The sequence below is a fragment of the Vitis vinifera genome, chromosome 12 (genome assembly GCF_030704535.1).
Source record: "Vitis vinifera cultivar Pinot Noir 40024 chromosome 12, ASM3070453v1".
Taxonomy (NCBI): Eukaryota; Viridiplantae; Streptophyta; class Magnoliopsida; order Vitales; family Vitaceae; genus Vitis; species Vitis vinifera.
In genome coordinates, this window is record NC_081816.1 from 20,556,434 (window position 1) to 20,571,856 (window position 15,423).

At 38.3% G+C, this 15,423-nt stretch overlaps 1 protein-coding gene across 2 annotated transcripts in view; it reads left to right on the forward strand.

Annotated features, from left to right (window-relative positions):
* LOC100256709 (UDP-glucose:glycoprotein glucosyltransferase) overlaps nt 1-15,423 on the forward strand; it is a 72,268-nt gene that overhangs the window by 6,336 nt on the left and 50,509 nt on the right. For both annotated transcript variants that reach the window (XM_010659381.3, XM_059741367.1), the window contains exons 2-5: nt 1,948-2,397; nt 2,528-2,675; nt 10,494-10,665; nt 12,043-12,116. In XM_010659381.3, the coding sequence (XP_010657683.1) occupies nt 1,948-2,397; nt 2,528-2,675; nt 10,494-10,665; nt 12,043-12,116 (844 nt within the window). The remainder of the gene's footprint in view (nt 1-1,947; nt 2,398-2,527; nt 2,676-10,493; nt 10,666-12,042; nt 12,117-15,423) is intronic.

A 15,423-nucleotide genomic window follows, 5' to 3' on the forward strand; every position in this document is an offset into this window, starting at 1 on the left:
AAACTTTCTTTGTTAAGTCCCTTTACTCTAGTCTTGAGATGGGGAGATCAGTGCCGTTCTCAGTAAGTACTAGGTGGAATGCTTGGGTTCCACCTAAGGTGAGTTTTTTTGCTTGGGAGGCGATTTAGGGAAAAACTTGGACTCTTGATTAGCTATAGTGGAGAGATTGGTCATTGGCTAATAGATGTTTTTTGTGTTACACTCATGAGGAGTCAAATGACCACATCCTTCTGCATTGTAGCAAGGCGAGGTTGTTGTGGTAGCTTTTGTTATCTCTTTTTAGTATTTCATGGGTGGTTTACTCTTCAGTTGGAGAGACTTTGTTAGGTTGACATGACTCTTTTGTCGGAAGGAAGTGGGAAAAGGTTAGGGTAGCGGCTCCTTTATGCCTTTCTTGGATAATTTGAAAGGAGAGAAACAAAAGATCGTTTGAAAATGTGGATTTCTTTGATCAAAGACTAAAAGTCTTATTTTTATGTAGCTTGTTTTTTTAGACCAAACTTTTTATAGGAGAAAGATCAATGTCCTTATTTGATTTCATTGATTGGTTGAGTTTGGTTTGAGGGAGGGAGTGGTTTTTGTTTTCCCTTCCTTTTTTTTTGTGCCTTTTGGTAGTCGTTGTATACATCCTGTGTACTTTGGTGCACCCCTTTTTGGCGCTTTTCAATACTATTGCTATTTACTTATTGGGACCACATTTCCTAGTGTTCGCCCTGACCAACTGGGTTACCCTAATGGGTAATGTCATTAAAAGCCCTTCTATTCCTTTCAATAGTCCACAACAGGCATAAGAGAGAAGCCCTCCACGCTTTTTTCTCTTTTTTGCACACGAAAGAGCCATGTCAGCTCAACAAATCCCATCTAATAGAGGAACACAACACCCACTGCACTCCAAAAAACAAGAGATGAACCTGGAAAATAATAAAGAAAGGAAAAAGGGAAAAGACTGTTCAGTAAAATGAGAAAAAAAGTTCAAAACATGTGACAAAGGCGTTTAGTGATGAAACTCTTAGATGAAGGCTGTAAACTTATAATACTAATATGCTGCGAACCGATAGTTGCATGACTAAAGTCCAACAGACAGATCTGAAAATTGATGAAGAAGAATGAAATATAAGAAGAAAGAAAGGGGTGGCTAGGCAGTGCATGTCAGGTTTGTTGCTACAAACTAAATAGGAGATTCTTTAAGAGAAGACAAAGGCAAGAGATATTCCAGTCTTTCCATTTTTTGAAATGACAAGAGGAGATGTGGGGATCTTAAATCCTTTGAATTTTGGGAATTAAAAATCTTGACCAAGAGCTGGGACTTAGAAACACTTATGAGAAGTCCTGACTCCTGGGACATGGTAAATCACACCCTTCAACATTACATCAAGCATTTGCAAAAATGCTGTGGTTTTAAAATACACCCCATCCATACTGGGTGTAATAAAATTTTGTTATGGAAAATGGTTAGAAGTTGTGTGTCTTGCTTAAGACTAAAAATATTTGTTTGTTCTAAAATAGTTTCATGTTATCGCTAGATCACTGGTTCTGATATATCACCCCTATGTGCTAATCCCAGCTACAAGGGACATGTGCATGAGTCTCATGAGTAAGTTGTGGACTTGAAGTCTTGGAGCACCCTCTTTTCTACAAATGGCATGTGTTCTTGCATGTCATGATAACAATGCATGCACAGGCTTAGTGGGCTCCTGTTGGGAATATTCTTGGTTCTTTGAATAGTTATTAGCAAATAAATTTTGTCATTTGTTTTGGATGCCCTTTTTTGGGCCATTTCTGCAGTCTTTGGTTTTGTTCTGCAGAAGTTGTTCTCAGAGGTTAACTGTAATTGGAACTAACATATGAATTTTTTTCATCTACTATTTGGAAGTGCAGTTTAGTTTCTTTAAAAGAAATTCATCTTTTTCAAACCTGTAATAACTTCCACTTGTTTCCATTCTACAGTGAGTTACTAGCTAAAGAAAGGAAAGATCTATTTTGGCGGTTCATTGAGGTCTGGCTTAGTGCTGAGAAGGATGATGCTGATTCTTTTACAGCTAAAGATTGTCTTAAAAAAATTGTAAAATATGGACACTCTCTTTTAAGTGAATCGCTGGCATCATTGTTTGAATTTTCTCTTACTCTTAGATCAGCATCCCCAAGATTGGTGCTTTATCGGCAATTAGCAGAGGAATCTCTTTCGTCTTTTCCCCTGACAGATGAGAGTAACCCTAACAACATTGGTGGGGGAACTTCAGAGATAAATGAAAACATGGAAACTAAAAAATTAGATCCTTTCCTTGTTGGTGTAAACCCGAAAAGCCCTGGTGGAAAATGTTGTTGGGTGGATACTGGTGGGTCACTGTTCTTTGATGGGGCAGAATTGCTTTTATGGCTTCGCAGCCCTACTGAATCGTAGGTCCTACCCTATATTTTTCATGTAACCGTTTGATATCTTTCTTTTGAATCCTATAATTTTCATATGATGCTGTCTTATGTACATCTGTTTGTATATGCTTGTCTTTTCCTTGTTTTTGGTTGCCAGGGGTTCATTTCAGCCGCCTGAACTTTTTGATTTTGATCACATCCATTTTGGTTCAAGTGTTTCAAGCCCAGTTACGATTTTGTATGGAGCTCTGGGAACTGATTGCTTCAGGGAATTTCATGTCATCTTAGCAGAAGCTGCCAAAGAGGTTTGTATTAGTTTTTAACCTATCTATGTTATTTTCTAATCTTGTTTCATTCTGTGTTTCTAGGAATTAAATTAATTGATTTTTATGATATTATTTATCCCACTTTCTGAATTGGAATTACTTTCTGGGAATGTAAAAAGATAAATTGGGGGAGACTGGTTAATTCCATAACAAATGACAATAGACAAGTTATAGAACAAGGACGAGATATACAGTTTTGTAGACAAATGAGAGAATAAATACAGGATCACTATAATATAACATTTATAGATTGGTTAGGGTCCACCTCATGAAGGGGCCTTTGTTTTTGTTGCCCATTTTATTGTGTTTTACTTTTTGGCATCCTGTGTATACTACCTATGTATTTTGGTGCTCTTTTGCTAGGCACTGTTAATATATTTATTTTACTTGTCTATCAAAAAAAAAAAAAAAAAGTGTAATAAAATTTCAATAGTCATATTACTGTTTCCACTTTTTACTCTACCTAACTGCTGGGTTACTATCAGGCATTTTAGAATTTGGGGCTTAACAAAGGACAGATCGTTCAGCTTTTAAATCCCCAATCATGGACAACAGTTGCCTTAAAGCTGTAATCTCTCTACTTTCATCAGTGGAAAATATGTTTTACTGTTAATATATATTTTTTTTTATAGGAAACGACAAAGGAATATATTGATAAAAAGGATGTACAAGAGAAGGATGAGGAATCCTCCCACCAAAGAAAAACAAAACTACAAGGAATCAAATACAAGAAAATACAAAGTAAAAACAAACAAACTCTCTAGGTTAGGCCAACCCATTGGGATTACACACCGCTAACCAATCAAGTTGTAACACGTTAAGGGGAATTCCCTTAAAAACCTTAGAACAAAAAGCCCAAAGAGAAGCAAGGAAATGATAAAAAGGATGTACAAGAGAAGGATGAGGAATCCTCCCACCAAAGAAAAACAAAACTACAAGGAATCAAATACAAGAAAATACAAAGTAAAAACAAACAAACTCTCTAGGTTAGGCCAACCCATTGGGATTACACACTGCTAACCAATCAAGTTGTAACACGTTAAGGGGAATCCCCTTAAAAACCCTAGAACAAAAAGCCCAAAGAGAAGCAAGGAAATGAATAGAATCCCAAAGGTTCTTTGAATTCCTTGCTTTATCCTAAAAAATCCTTGCATTTCTTTTTCGCCACACCACCCAAATTAAAGCGATGCACGCAGCTTGCCATAAAACAATCCCTCTCTTAGAAGATCCAAAACCGTTAAAATTGGTAGATAGCATGTCAAAGATACTCCTTGAGGGAACCCAATCCGTCTTTGCTAACTGAAATAATTTGTGCCACAACCTTGTCGTCAAAGAGCAATGGAGGAAAAGATGATCTACTGTTTCTCCATGTTTCATGCACAACTTACAAATGTCGGGACTAAGTGCTTTGTAGGGTCTTCTCAACTGTAGTAAGTCATTAGTATTTACCTTCTTGTGTACCACTAACCAGACAAGGGACTTGACTTTGAAAGGGACTTGAGAATTCCAGACGAACTTAGTAGGGAAAACTGGAGGCAAACTAGAAAATTGGGATAAGGCAAGAAAGAAAGATTTGACTGCAAAAAGTCCTGAAGGAGATAAAGACCAGGATCTCATATTTGGAACCGAAAGTGATAAATATAAATGATTCAGAGACCGCATGAGGCCTTCTAAATCTTCTATCTCAAAATCGGAAAGGTTACGGTGAAAGTTAAAGTTCCAAGAGAAGGGGCGAGTAGAGCCGAGAATTGAAGAAATAAGAGTATTTTTATTCGTGACTACTCTAAGTAGTCTTGGATATTGGACCCCCAAAGGTTGGTCCCCCCACCACAAGTCTTCCCAGAACTGAATTCTTTCCCCATCTCCTACCACAAACCGAGTAAACTTGGAAAACTCTTGGAAGACTTGTGCAATAGCCTTCCAAGGACAACGATGTGACCATCTGACTATAGTGTTGGCATCCCAACCATTGGAGTGTGATCCATAAATGCTTAAAATAACCTGATGCCACAGAGCTGAACCCTCCCTAGAATATCTCCACAACCATTTCCCTAAGAGAGCGAAATTCCTTATAGAAATCTTTCCAAATCCCAATCCCTCTTTCGCCTTTGGATTACACACTACATCCCAGCTAACCAAATGATCTCTTTTGCCTTCCCCAACCCCTGACCATAAAAAATCTCTTTGCAATCTCTCAATTTTTGCTGCCCTTGAGGCGGGAATCTTAAACAAGGAGAGGAAGTAACAGGGCATATGGGTGAGACAAGATTGAATGAAAGTTATCCTGCCTCCAAAAGATAAATACGCCTTTTGCCACCCATCTAATCTTCTCGTGATCCTCTCAATCACAGGATCCCAAAAGCCACAAGCCTTGGGATTCCCTCCCAGAGGAAGACCCGGGTAGAGTATAGGCCACCCCGAAGCCTTGCAATCAAGCAACTCGGCCAACCTAAAGAGATGATTCTGTTCAAGATTAATGCTATAAATATTACTTTTGTCAAGGTTAACCTTCAGCCCAAAAATATGCCCAAACACTAGCAAAACACTCTTAAGAGTCAGCATATCCTCTTCTCGAGTGCTAGAAAAGAAAATGGTATCATTTGCAAATTGTAAATGGGACACCCTTGTCCTGTTCCTACCCACCCTGAAACCCTCCAAGACATTTCTTTCCTCTGCTCTCAATAACATCCTGCTCAATACATCTGCAACTAAAGTGAACAAAAAAGGGGATAAAGGGTCTCTTTGTCTTAAACCTCTAGATGCCTTAACCCACCCTTTAGCGTTTCCATTCACTAGGATTGCAAAAGATACCGAGGACAAACAACTTCTCATCCATTTCCTCCATCTAGGACTAAACCCCTTCTTCTCCAACACGGGATCCAAAAAATCCCAACTCACATGGTCATAAGCCTTTTCAAAGTCAATTTTGAAGACAACTCCTTCCTTCCTTGATCGTTTTTTCTCATCCACTATCTCATTGGCTATGAAAACTGCATCCAAAATTTGTCTCCCTTGAACAAAAGCTCCTTGAGTAGGATGGATAGTTTCATGAAGTACCCCTCTTAGACGCCTTATTAACACTTTGACTATTATCTTGTAAAGACTAGTGATCAAGCTAATAGGTCTATAGTCTGAGATTTTCTTTTACATGTTTTTTTTGGGTAACAAAACTATGAAGGAAGTATTAGTGCTTTGATTGATAATCCCACTCTTGTGAAACTCTGCAAACACTCTCACTAGATCCTCCTTGATCACATCCCAACAATCTTGAAACACTGCAATGGTAAAGTCATCAGACCCTAGTGCCTTATCCCTATCCATCTGAAAAATGGCTTTAGAAATCTCTTCTTCAGTAAAAGGGGATTCCAACCTAGACGTACTCTCTCCAGATATAGGGGACCAATCTAAGCCTTCAACTCTCTAAGACTCTTCAGAAGGGCTCGTGTAGAGCTTTTCAAAATACCTTACGATCTCCTCTTTGATGTTCTCTGAATTATTCAACACTAGGCTTCTTTCATTCTCCAACACCTTGATATATTTCCTATTTCGCCTGCCATTAGCCACTTTATGAAAAAAATTTGAGTTACAATCCCTTTCCTTAACCCATTTCACCCTAACCTTTTGTCTCAAATGTATTTCTTCCCTCAAAATCAACTCCTCTAACTCCCCTTTTCTTAAAGCTCTCTGGACTAAAAGTTTAGGGGAGAGACCCCCTTCTTGCTCCAAGGTATCAAAGTTAGCTAAATCAATTAGGATACTTTTTTTCCTTTCATTTAGCTCTCCAAAAGATGCCTTATTCCACTCTTTCAATTTGGCCTTAACAAATTGTAATTTCCTCATGAATTTGTGACCTTCCTACCCATTTCCTTGAAACTCTCTCCACCAACTTCCAAAGTGCTCCTTAAAACTAGGATGTTGCAACCACATATTCTCAAACCTAAATGGTGTTGGGCCCCACTTGAACGGATTGGTTTCCAAGACTATCGGCCAATGATCCTATGTCCATCTAGGAAGAACTTCTTGAAGACTTTGAGGAAATAATTGTTCCCACTCATTAGAGTAAAGAAAATGATCTAATCTCTTGCATATGGGATACTCTTGCATGTTTGACCAAGTGAATGGTGCGCTCCTTAAAGGTGAATCTATCAATTCACATTCTCTTATAAAATCATCAAAGTCCTTCATGCTTGGGGTTAAACTAGAACCTCCCAATTTTTTTGAACTTCTCCTTATGACATTGAAATCACCGCCCACACACCAACACGGGGAAGGAAGTCCAAAAATGTTTGAAATCTCCACCCAAAAATCCTTCCTAAGTACTGTGTTGTTTGGGCCATAAACTGCGGATAACCATAACAGTTCACATCCATCCAATGTGAACTTGACTGAGACCGAAAATGAGCCTATTACCACCTCCTCACTACGCAGTTTTTTAGAGTCCCAAATAATCAAAATCCCAACCAAAGCCCCGCACGTCGGAAGGGCTGCCCATTCCTTATTTCTAACTGTCCAAACACTACCCACGAACCTTCTATCACACTCCGCCTTTTTTGTTTCCTAAATCATCACTACATTTGGATTTTCTGATCTCAGAAAATCTTTAACCACCCTTCGCTTTTTCCTTGAACCCAAACCCCTGGTATTCCAACTAATTATCTTCATGGATTAAACTCACAGACCCTAATCCTCTAATCCAGTTCCAACAAGTCTAACAAACCTATGGAGCATCTACTCTTCCTCCTGGAATCTACCTTAATATCCAGAGACTTTAAAACCTCACGAACTTTTGCCATTTTCCTGGTGGACAGTCCTTTGATTTGGAACACACCCGATGGGGAGCCCGCAGTGACACCCTGGCTAACTATAACCAGGTTGGAGGCCTTATTAGGTGAAATTGGTTTAGGCAAAAATGGGTTAACACTCTCGGTCATCTGGTATGGATAAGCAGGCTGGATCACCTCCATTACAAGATTAGGGATGCCAACAGAAGATTGACCTATAGAACCATCATCATCTTTTTTGGAAAAAAATTCAGAGTTGAGTCGATTTTCCATAGGAAACTGAGACTGAAAGGCTGAACTGGGAAGATTGGGAACAGAAGGACTCGGAAAGAAAGAAGTCAAACCATAAGAAGGGGGTATAGAAGACGAGGGTGACTGAATAGGTGAAGACGGGATTACCTCCAAATTTTCTGCGACCAACAATCCACAATTCCCCATAAAGTTAAGCCCTTTACCTCTGATTTCAGGCGTAGAGGGCAAAACCATGACTGCTGGGCCATGAAGATTGGACCCCACTCGGCCCAAAAATCCTTCCCTGTCTTCGTCGGAGGAAAATTTGTTCAGAGCCACTTCGTTTCTTGACAACGAAGCCCCTTCCCCCAAACAATTCTTCCGAAACCTTGGAAATCGACGAGAAAAGAGAGGACTCGCACTAGATCCTCGATCTGCTTGAAAATCGGCCTCGGGAGCCTCTTCCTTTGGGTCCTCTTCGTTGTCTGCTTGATTCTTCCCGTGCAATAGAGGCTCGCTGCGACACCGAAGACCTTGTTGGCTCTCAGAGCTTGGAGGAAAAAGGGTAGACCACAGCTTCTTTGAACCGAACATCACCTTCTTCTTTGCGGAACTACTCGACTGAACCTCAAGAAATACAAAAGTTGTTTTCCCCTGTAGAAGGATCTTCTTCCTTTTGTAACGACACCACCGTCTCATTTGGGTTTTTTCCTCCTAGGCTTAGGCCCAACCCCGATTGGTCTTTGGAGTTGCAGCCCACTTTTGCATATTTTGGACCAGTCTTAGACAATGACTGGGCCGCCTTCCTCTCGTAGGCCCGATAGCCCTCAACAGCGGAGGCCTCGTCTCCTCTGGCTCTAACTCCTGCTTCCTCAGTCCCAACAAGCCCATTGTCTGTTTTATTTGAATTCAAACTGGGCAATGATGGAATCTGCCTTACCACGTGTCCCGTCTAAAAGAAATCCAACCATACCCTTTTCTTCCCCCTTCCCTTCCTCATTCTGCTATCTTCCCCGACACGGCATCTTCCCCCAACCGTTGATCTTACTCTCTCCCTCTTCCTTCCTCTACCTGTCCCTGAATGGGATGCAATAGCCTCCCGAGTCGACTCACCCTTTACGCTACCTCTTTGACCATCTTCATCTCCGACCACTACGACGGAACCTGTAAACACTTAATCCCTGTCTGTCACCTCGATCAAAGCTGGGAGGATTGACCTATCCTTCATTGCAATTCTTACCCTCGCTTTGCTAAGATCGAACAGTTTCAACGTTCGCCAATCAATTTCAGTCACCGTCCCCCACTGCTCCACAATTTTCTTCAGGTGTACCTCAAACCATAGATGAAATGGCAACCCCTGTAAGTCGATCCAGCCTCCTCTGAACTTCCTCTCTATTTCCGAATTTTCCTTCGGCGACCATCGTCGCAACTAGACTATATTCCTTCCCTCAACCCTTAAATTCCTCAAATCTTGGAGAAAGAGAGCTTCCTCTGTTGTTTCAACGAAAAATACTCCTTTTCCACCTGAGATGGGTACAATCGTTACTATACCTTTCTTCCCTAAGCTTCTCGCCATCGCTCGGCCAACCTCAACCCATTTAACGCTATCATCATTGCGTTCACACACCACGGCTTGCGCCCACCTCTCGACAGGAACAAGGCTCTTCCTCTTGGTCCTTCACCACTGACTACTTTCGCAAAGGACCGATGCAGAGGACCCATGTGATTGTGGGAAAATCTTTCCCCTCTATATTGCCTTCCTTTTTCGATTGCATTCGAAGGGGGAACCACCAACATTGAAGACAACGGGCTTTTAATATTCTCCCATCCTTTGCCCTTCTCGTCCTCAGGAATAATCAGAAAAGAAGATTTTCTGTTGGTAGCAAACTCCGAGATCCTTATGAACCTTCCGTGGTTGTTGAAGCCAACTTCCATCAAGTGGACACAACATTTTCCCCTGAACTTTCTGTTGAATCCTAGGTGACTCTTCATTTCGATGGCTTTCGTCAAATGTTCGATCATCCATCCGACTGCATCCTTTTCAAAACCTAAGACAAAAACAGAGCCTTTACTGTGCTTTTTAATCAAGCACCAATTTCCTCCGTGCTCGCCTTCCAACCTAACCAAGAAAGTCTTTCTCTCCACAAAGACCTTCAACGTCCTTACCATGTCTTCTTTTGACATTATCACCTGGCATTTCAGTCCCATTCTAGGCTAAGGAAATGAAAGGCTCAGGAGTCAAGCACTTCTATTTGAAGGAGGTTATAGAACATTGTGGTGCTGATCCCACTTTACTAAAAATATTGCATGTTCACTATGACACATAATATATTGATTTGTTAATTAAAAGGGAAATCTTTAAGCAGAGCAGAAAAACATACTAGAGAGGAAGTTTCAATGAAACAATTTGGCTATGTGCTTTCTGATGATCGCTAATCCCTATACTCTAGGAGCTGCATATTCTCATTCAGTTTCTGCATTGTCTGGGTGCTAATTCACCCTTATTTTGATCAACTTTTCAAGTTCTATGTACACTTTCCTCTACGATAGAGCTATTTTTTTTTTTACCTATATTAAGGAGCTGTTTGAAGATCCACCCTAAAAGACTGGTAGCAATCAAAAGAATTCTGGAAATAACACTTCCATTTTTCTAGTCAATTTGGAAAGATTACCATTTATTCTCTCTTTTTTACTATGGATTATTTATAGCATTTGAAGTAACAATCTAGTCTTCAGGTTATTCTGTTTTAATTGTGCTGATAAATTTTGCTCAATCAATTTTCAGGGAAAAGTTAAATATGTTGTTAGACCTGTATTACCTTCTGGATGTGAAACAAAGATTGGCCATTGTGGTGTTGTTGGTACAAAAGATCCCTTAAACTTGGGTGGCTATGGTGTTGAACTTGCTTTGAAGAATATGGAATATAAGGCTATGGATGACAGTATGATAAAGAAAGGTTAGAGTGGTTGACTCATTCTGTATCTACTTTTTTTTCAGCTTATGCTTAAACTTTAAAAGCTAGACTTTGTGCTGTTTTCTGTGGCTACAATTTTATTGATTGGATTCCAAACCTAGCTGTTATTTTAAGCTTAATAGCTTAATCTTTTTTTTTTCTTTTTTTCTTCTTGGTTTGTCTTGTCGGTCTCTTATTTCTATGGTTACTTGACATACTACATGAATACCTTTATTATTTTTTTGTGCTTGTCATTAGTGATGGATGGAATTCATTTCTAATTTTCTTATTCTTTGACCTGGTATCTTTATTTTTATATCATTTGCTTTTGCCCCCAAATATCTCATGCCTCTCTTTCACGGGCCTAATATATAATCATTTTGCATGTAAGAGTTAAATGGTTTTGTCATCCTGTGGTTCTAAGCTGGTTTTAAAGTGGCCTTGCAATCATATTTTACTTTTTATAGGATGAAGTGCATTTATCTCCTTTATGATTTTCAACAATTACTTCTTGTGTACTGTTTTCGCTGTTTCTAGGTGTTTCTAATACATGCTCTTATTTACCTATCAAAAATGATTTTCAATAATTACAGGAAATAGCCTTTTTGTTTCTATAATTATAATTATCACCCCTCCAGTTACTGTTACTGTCACAGGTCTACCCTAACCATTAAGTCAGGTGATTGATGATGGTGACATCAGTAAAGCCCAATTTCAAGAGGAGTTTACTGTTGTTTGACCTATTGACCCAGCAAAAAAACTAATATATCTTTACTTTGCCTTCTTTTATTGGAAATAAGGGTATGTGGGTTTTTTCCTCACATCAGCATGTTAAATATGGTTTTAAGAAAGTGTCTTTTGGAACAAAAGTTTAGTGATATTGGCAGCTTGACAATGAGGGGAGCCTGTGATAGTGTTAATAAACTATAGAAAGGATAGTGGTTTTATCGAAATGTTATGGGGAGTTTTCTGCAGTCCAGAAACTTTTAGGGAGGTGAGTGTGATATTACCTTTTTAAGCCGTGCTTAGTGCTCCCATTTCTTGGTTAGCATTTATTACATTTTGTATTTATATGCAGTTTCATAACATTGTAAGAATGTTCTCAATGTTCTATTATGGAAGCCTCTTTGGGAAATTATTTTATTTACTCTGACATAAGTTCATCATGGAAGTCAGTTAAGTCTTGCTGATAAAAGTTAAAGTTATGAAGGTCAGGGCTCTAAGGGCTCTATTCTTGAACTTGGTCCTATTTGTGTTTGCATGTTTAGTACTTTGTTTTTAGATTTTGTTCCATCTTTCTAGTTAGTTGATTTCTTTTTCAGTTCTATTCATTTTTCAGTGGAGGATGCTTTCCTTAAAAATGTGAGGTTTGAGTTGCAGGTGTCACGTTAGAGGATCCTCGGACTGAAGATCTTAGCCAAGAAGTTAGAGGGTTCATATTCTCTAAAATTCTGGTTTGTTATCCTGAAAAGTCCCTTAAACTTTTGTTCAGTTTGTAATATAATATTACCTACTTCTACCTAAACCTCAAAAGTGGTGTGAAGCTACTTCATGGAGTTGTTTTTTTATGTGAGCCATTTCTTTGTTTTATAATTTTTCTTTTTTAAATTTATTTTTTAGCTTTTATTTTATTAATAATTACTTTTGCATCTTCCTTCCTCTGACTGCTCAACATTAATAGAACACCAAACATATGAGAAGACAATATATCTAACATTGAAGTCCTGCTAGTCTGTAACTGAACCTTGCCTAGAAGGACCGTTAAGGGGATTAACAAAGGGGTATAGGAACTCTAAACAATAACAAGTGAAGTAGCATATTGGAAATTATGAAAAATAAGGGAATTTACATCAAGGACAAAAGCGAATTATCATATTAACAAAGACGGTTTGGAAAGAGAGGAATAGGTTAGCTTTTAGGGGAGGGTCTTTAGCTATACAGAAGCTCAAAAATTCTTTTGTTTGTAATCTTTGGAGTTGTGCTCAGGTGTACATTGGTGGGGAGTCCTTGTCTCTCTTAGGCTTTTGGAGTGGCTAGCGTCCACTTAAGGGCTGGTGAGGGTGTTTGTTTTTTGTGTTTTTTGGGTTAGGCTGCTGTGTATACTCCCTGTATGCCTTGTGACTTTTTGCCTTTTAATCTATTGCTTGCTTATTTATAAAAAAAAAAAAAAAACAAAAGTTTATGTAAGGGAATTTACTAAGGGGGTGCTTTTTTTTTTTTTTTTTACTTAATTCTAAATAGAACTTAAAACTAAATAGTACTTAATAGTGTTAAACATTAAGTTGTTTGTTTTTTTAATATTTTATTTCTATTAAGTATTAAAAAGTAAAGGAAAACCAATATATTACTTTTAACATTCAGAAAAAGCCAAATATTTTGCCTTTTTCTATTCAATTAAAAAATTTAAGAAAGAAGTAAAGTCAACAGAAAGTGAAAAAACAATCTGAATTTGAAAGTAAATTGCTTTCAGCAAAAAGTAAAAAAAAAAAAAAAAGCCACCTAAGTCTGTCTAGCTCAGCATTAAGTGAATTTGCAAAGTCTATTTTTGAGAATGGGTTAAAGTGTACATAAGTTACTATGGAATGTTCTTTATAGAATTTGTAGATTGACTGAGCTTCCTGTAAGGAGAGGGAGTTTGTTTTTTGTTTTCCCTTTCCTTGGTTAGCCTTTTGGTGTGTATTGTGTGTACATCAACAGGTCTCCTCTTAGGTGCTTCTAATATATTTTCTTATTTGCCTATCAGAAAAAAAGAAAAAAAAAGGGAAAAAAGAAAAAGAAAAAGAAAAAAATAATGCTTGTGTGAGACCAACTTCCAACCATTGGTTCATGGTTTCTGAGTTTTGAAGACCAGGAAATTTCTTACCTCTCTTAACCCTTTACTGAAACAGAGATTGAAAAGGAGAAGGAAAATTTAGACCATCTGCAATTAAGGAAGACAAGTGGCAAGGAAGCACTTCCTTTTGTTCTTTTCTTTTCCCGCAATATCTTGGAAAGTTAATCTGTAGCTTATTGATGTTTTGGAGTTGTGATTAGGTGCACCTATAGTTGCTTTGGGATCCTTATTTAACTTCTATACAGTTCAGAACATGATTCAGAGAATTTTAGTTGATCCTGAAATGTTACAGAAACACAAGTTTGGAAATGCCTTTATGTTTTTGTAATAAGTAAAACTGGAAAAGGAAAAAAATTAAGCATATTAGAGAACAATCCTTTTTGGGTGTTTGTTAGGTATCAATGTTAGTGAAGACCAACTTCTGGCTTTAGCTTCCCTTTTATATTGTTGGGTCTTTGATAGGCCTATGCCCGTTTTGGTTTTCCTATAAGGAGGGAATCCAACTGTAGTTTCCCTTTGACATCCAGTCTTAGAAAGGATTTCTTGAAGCTTATAAATGATTGGAAGAGAGTCTACTTTTCTTTTGGTGACAGAATATTTCATTCGTCATTGGTTGTTACTCATTTCTATTTTATTTTCTGTCAGTTTTTAAAATTCCATTAAAAACGAGTTTTGGGATTAAATATTTGCAGAGATTTTCTTGCTTCAGGAATAGGGGAAAGAGAGAATTCACCTTGTGGGTTGGAACCTTGTGTGTAGACCTAAGAGGGAAGGGTGTAACTGTAGGTATGATATCCCCAAGGAAGGAAAGTGGCCATGGAGGTTTCCAAGGGAGAAGTATGCTAGATGACACAAGGTGAATTTGAGTATCTATGGGTCACATTCTAACGATTAGGATGCGAACACTATTATCACGCCATTGCATTGTTGCCTAGGAAGGTTATAGCTCAAATCGCCTTTGATTTCTCTCTTTACTCATTTGGTTGTGGGTGACGAAAAAAAATCCACTTTTGGGAAGACACTTGGTGTAGTGAGTTACCCTTTTGTCTTTAATACTTAAATCTCTTTTGTGTGGCAAGGATAAGAGACTTCCATGCTTTTGTTGATTTTGTCACTTCCACTTCCTCTTTTTGTCTTGGAACTTTACCTTATGCTGAGACCTTTTGGATTATGAAATTAAGGAACCAGATTTTATTATGTCTTTTGTAGTCTAAGTGTATCTATTACCTTCACAGCTTGATGTGATAGTTTGGTCTTTGATCTCTCCAAGTTTGTACGGTTCATTCTTCTGAGCTCGTCTGAATTCTATCAAATCCATTTCTTGCCTTTTCGAACATTATTGGGAGATCTAAAGCCCCTCCTAAAGAAAGACTTTTGTTTGACTTGTAGCTTGGAAGAAGATTAATACTAATTATATGCCTAGAATTGGAGGTCTTTCAAGGCCTTCAATTTGAAGTGGCGTGTCATACTCAAGGGGAGTGAAGAATCAATGAATAAAAAATGGTAGACATACAAAATTTTGGTGACAGATGGACAAGGGAGTTTAGGTTATTCGCTTTTCAGAATAGCCTTTTCCAATAATGCTACAGTTGCATATTTATGGGATACCGGTGGAGGTGGTCATTGGGAGGTTCAATTCGGAAGACCCTTCCAAGATTGAGAGATAAAGGAGCTAACCCAATTTTTAGATCTTATTCACCCTTTGAGAGTGCAAGAAGACACTTTTTACTTTAGAAAGAGGATGGGAGGGGAAATTTTAGTGTCAAGTATACTATAAATCCTTAAGTGCTTAGGGTAATATAGTATTCCTAGCCAAAGAGATTTGAGGATCCTGGGCTCCCTTGAGAATGTGTTTTTTTTTTCTTTTGCATGGGAAACTGTTTGGAGGACAATTGTAACAGTAGATATGTTAATGAAGGAGGGATGGT